Raw genomic sequence first — 2,871 nt, 5'->3', positions numbered from 1 at the left:
AGCTAAAATAATACTGGTAAGCCAATCTACATCTGGGCTGGTCAGCACCCAAAATGAACTGCAGGCCCAAGGCCAGAGCAATAGAATGAATCCACACGCATCCTTTTACCCCGTTTGGTCTGATAATAGTAGACACCTTCCAAATCTTGAGAAAGAAGAAAAAGACGAAAAGTGAGTGGGCTTAGGCCGTCTGCCACGACAACAGCCTAAGATGTTACAAACGGAGACCCATTGAACATGGTCCAGTGAGTTTCCAAAGTGTTCAAATGAGTAAAGGGCCTACTGATGACTAGCTACAACTATTAATTATTACTAAAATCACTTGCAAGCATGGACCTGCATTGGGGTACCTTTAAAATTATGATTTTGTAAGAATAATTTATGTTTTTAAAAGATATTGTAAAATGTAAGGTATTTGACATTATCATTTAAAAACACTTAATTTAAAATTGAAAAAAAAAAATCTATGCTTTCTATAAACAGGTTAAGAGTACTTATTTTAAAAAAGTGTGAATTTGAACCAAAATTACGATTTCTCATAACAAATATTTAATAAAAAGTAATTTTTAATATATTTTATCAAACGTCTTTACGATTTTAAAAAGTAACAATTTCAAAAACATAATTTTTAAATACTAAATTTTTAAGATCACACTTATTGAAATTACAATCTCAAATTGACCCTTAACCTCACCCGGGTGTCAAGCTAATACATTGGGCTTTCTCTGTTTTAACTGAAAGTATTGCGTCTTTTGCGGTTATAAGTGGATAATATTTTTTGAGTGATGATATTACGCACGCCAATGTAAGTGCACAGTGCCACACATTGGTGTGAACAATAACAAAAAGTTATTATTTCAACATTTTTTAAATATTTTTTAGTTACTGCATGTTCATACCAACGTGAGGTACTGTACACTCACACTAACATGCGTGACGGTTAGATTATAAAAAATCAATAAATTGTAGACGATATTTACAAGTTATCAATATCACAATTTGGTGTTTCAAATATATATATATATATATATATATATATAAAAGATTGATTTGCAGGGGTACGTACCACGAAAAAAAAAAAAAAAAGACAAAATCAAAGAAGTGGTGAAAACTCACTCATCCAAAAGAAAGCAAACACGTGGTCTTGCTGCCGACCAATTCTGCAAAGTATATGACGTGGCAAGAAAATGCCTGAGTGGATAAGAAAGTTTGTTGTTTGGAACCTTTGTACCATAGATACGATCCAACAGTAAAGCAGATAGCCCACTCTCGACCGTCCGATCCCTACCCGTCGGGTCCCACCCGATAAATGCTATTCAAACTATGACGCAATGACGCCCAAGGAAGACTTGTTGAGAGCTGAGCAAGCAGAACGCGAAGTCTGGCACACACTCACATTTCCTCGATGGCAAACCGGTGCTAATAGAAGCTTCTAGAAAGAGAAGGGACTTCTTCTAGAAGATTCTAGATCATTTGCGAATGGCCCAGACCAAGCGATCCACGGGTACGGTGAAGTGGTTCAGCTCGCAGAAGGGGTTCGGGTTCATAGCCCCGGACCAGGGTGGCGAGGATCTCTTCGTCCACCAGACCTCGATCCGTTCCGACGGGTTCCGGACCCTGTCGGAGGGTCAGCCCGTGGAGTTCTCCGTCGACTACGGAGAGGATGGGCGCGCCAAGGCCGTCGATGTTGCCGACATCGGTAGATCTCTTCGCCCGGGGCCTGGAGGGAGGGGCAGAGGTGGTAGTTTTGGCAGATATGGTGGTGGTGGACCTGGTGGTGTCGGTGGTTATGGAAGGTTTGGTGGGCAGAGAGGTGGAAGGAGTGGTGGAGGCTATGGCGGTGGTGTTGAGTGTTACAATTGTGGGCGAGTTGGTCATTTGGCTAGGGACTGTTATCGACAAGGTAGTGGCGGCGGAGGCGGAGGCGGTGGTATGAACCGGAGATATGGCGGTGGTGGCCGTGGATACGGTGGTGGCGGCGGTGGCGGTGGAGGGTGTTTCAATTGTGGGGAGGAAGGGCATTTTGCGAGGGACTGCCCTAACGTTTAGGATTTTGTGAATGTGAATTGGGTGTTCCTCGGTAAATTGGGTTTGTTAAAATTTTATATTTTTGGGTGCTTGGAATCTGGAGCTTGTTCTTGGGTGTCGCCAATTATTGCTCGTTGTTGGGTTTTTGGGATAAGCTTGTTTAGCAAGGTTTGGTAAATGTGATTAATTGTTCTCATAAGATATAATTTTTTTCTTCTTCCCTTGTTGGGTTTTCATCGTTTCATAACCTTTACATGTTCATTATGGGATTACTGAAATGTATTTTTGTTGATTCTTCTTGTGTTCACCATTTGTTTTTGGCTTTTTGGGCTATTTCAGTCATTGTTCAGTGTTCTTTTTCATTGATGTTATCAATGTTGATCAGCCATTGTTGGTCCTTGTAGATTTTAGATTTGGGGTTCTGGAATTTGCTATCAAAACCCAAAAAACTTGTTTTTGTATCTCCGGATAAAATTGGGTCCAATTTTTTTGAAAGAGATGTGTGTAGTGCTTTGGACTTTCTCAATTTTCTGGTTTTGTGTGTGGATAGAAAGATGGTACTTGCAATCTTATCTTAAAGAAAGATTGTGGATGTTGTTTTTTCCAGTGCATCGATGTATGTTAAGTGTTAACTACATACTCTGTTTACTACATTCAAAAGTTCACGTCCAATCACAATGACTTGTATGTTTCTAATGGAGCTTGTCATCTCATACACCTTATCCTTTTCTGTAGCCAGTGGGAGGTTTGTGTACTTTGGTTTTAAGATTGCATTCCACCGAAAGGTCTGGGAACTTGGCCTTATCTTTTGGCTTCTTTTTGTTTGCCATATTCAATCTTCTT

At 40.2% G+C, this 2,871-nt stretch overlaps 1 protein-coding gene across 1 annotated transcript; it reads left to right on the top strand.

Annotated features, from left to right (window-relative positions):
- The first annotated feature begins 1,321 nt into the window (after window positions 1–1,321).
- On the top strand, window positions 1,322–2,321 carry LOC132187512 (cold shock protein 2). Its single transcript, XM_059601853.2, has one exon. The coding sequence runs from the start codon at window positions 1,480–1,482 to the stop codon at window positions 2,047–2,049; it is 570 nt and encodes a 189-aa protein (XP_059457836.2). The 5' UTR covers window positions 1,322–1,479; the 3' UTR covers window positions 2,050–2,321.
- The last annotated feature ends 550 nt before the right edge of the window (window positions 2,322–2,871 follow it).

Source organism: Corylus avellana, chromosome 2 (genome assembly GCF_965113065.1).
Source record: "Corylus avellana chromosome 2, dhCorAvel1.hap1.2, whole genome shotgun sequence".
Taxonomy (NCBI): domain Eukaryota; kingdom Viridiplantae; phylum Streptophyta; class Magnoliopsida; order Fagales; family Betulaceae; genus Corylus; species Corylus avellana.
Note: the sequence above shows the minus strand (reverse complement) of the source record. Positions and strands in the feature narration are given on the sequence as shown.

Bases quoted from the DNA above. Each gene is read 5' to 3' on its own strand.
- LOC132187512 (XM_059601853.2), top strand. From the start codon at position 1,480: ATGGCCCAGACCAAGCGATCCACGGGTACGGTGAAGTGGTTCAGCTCG.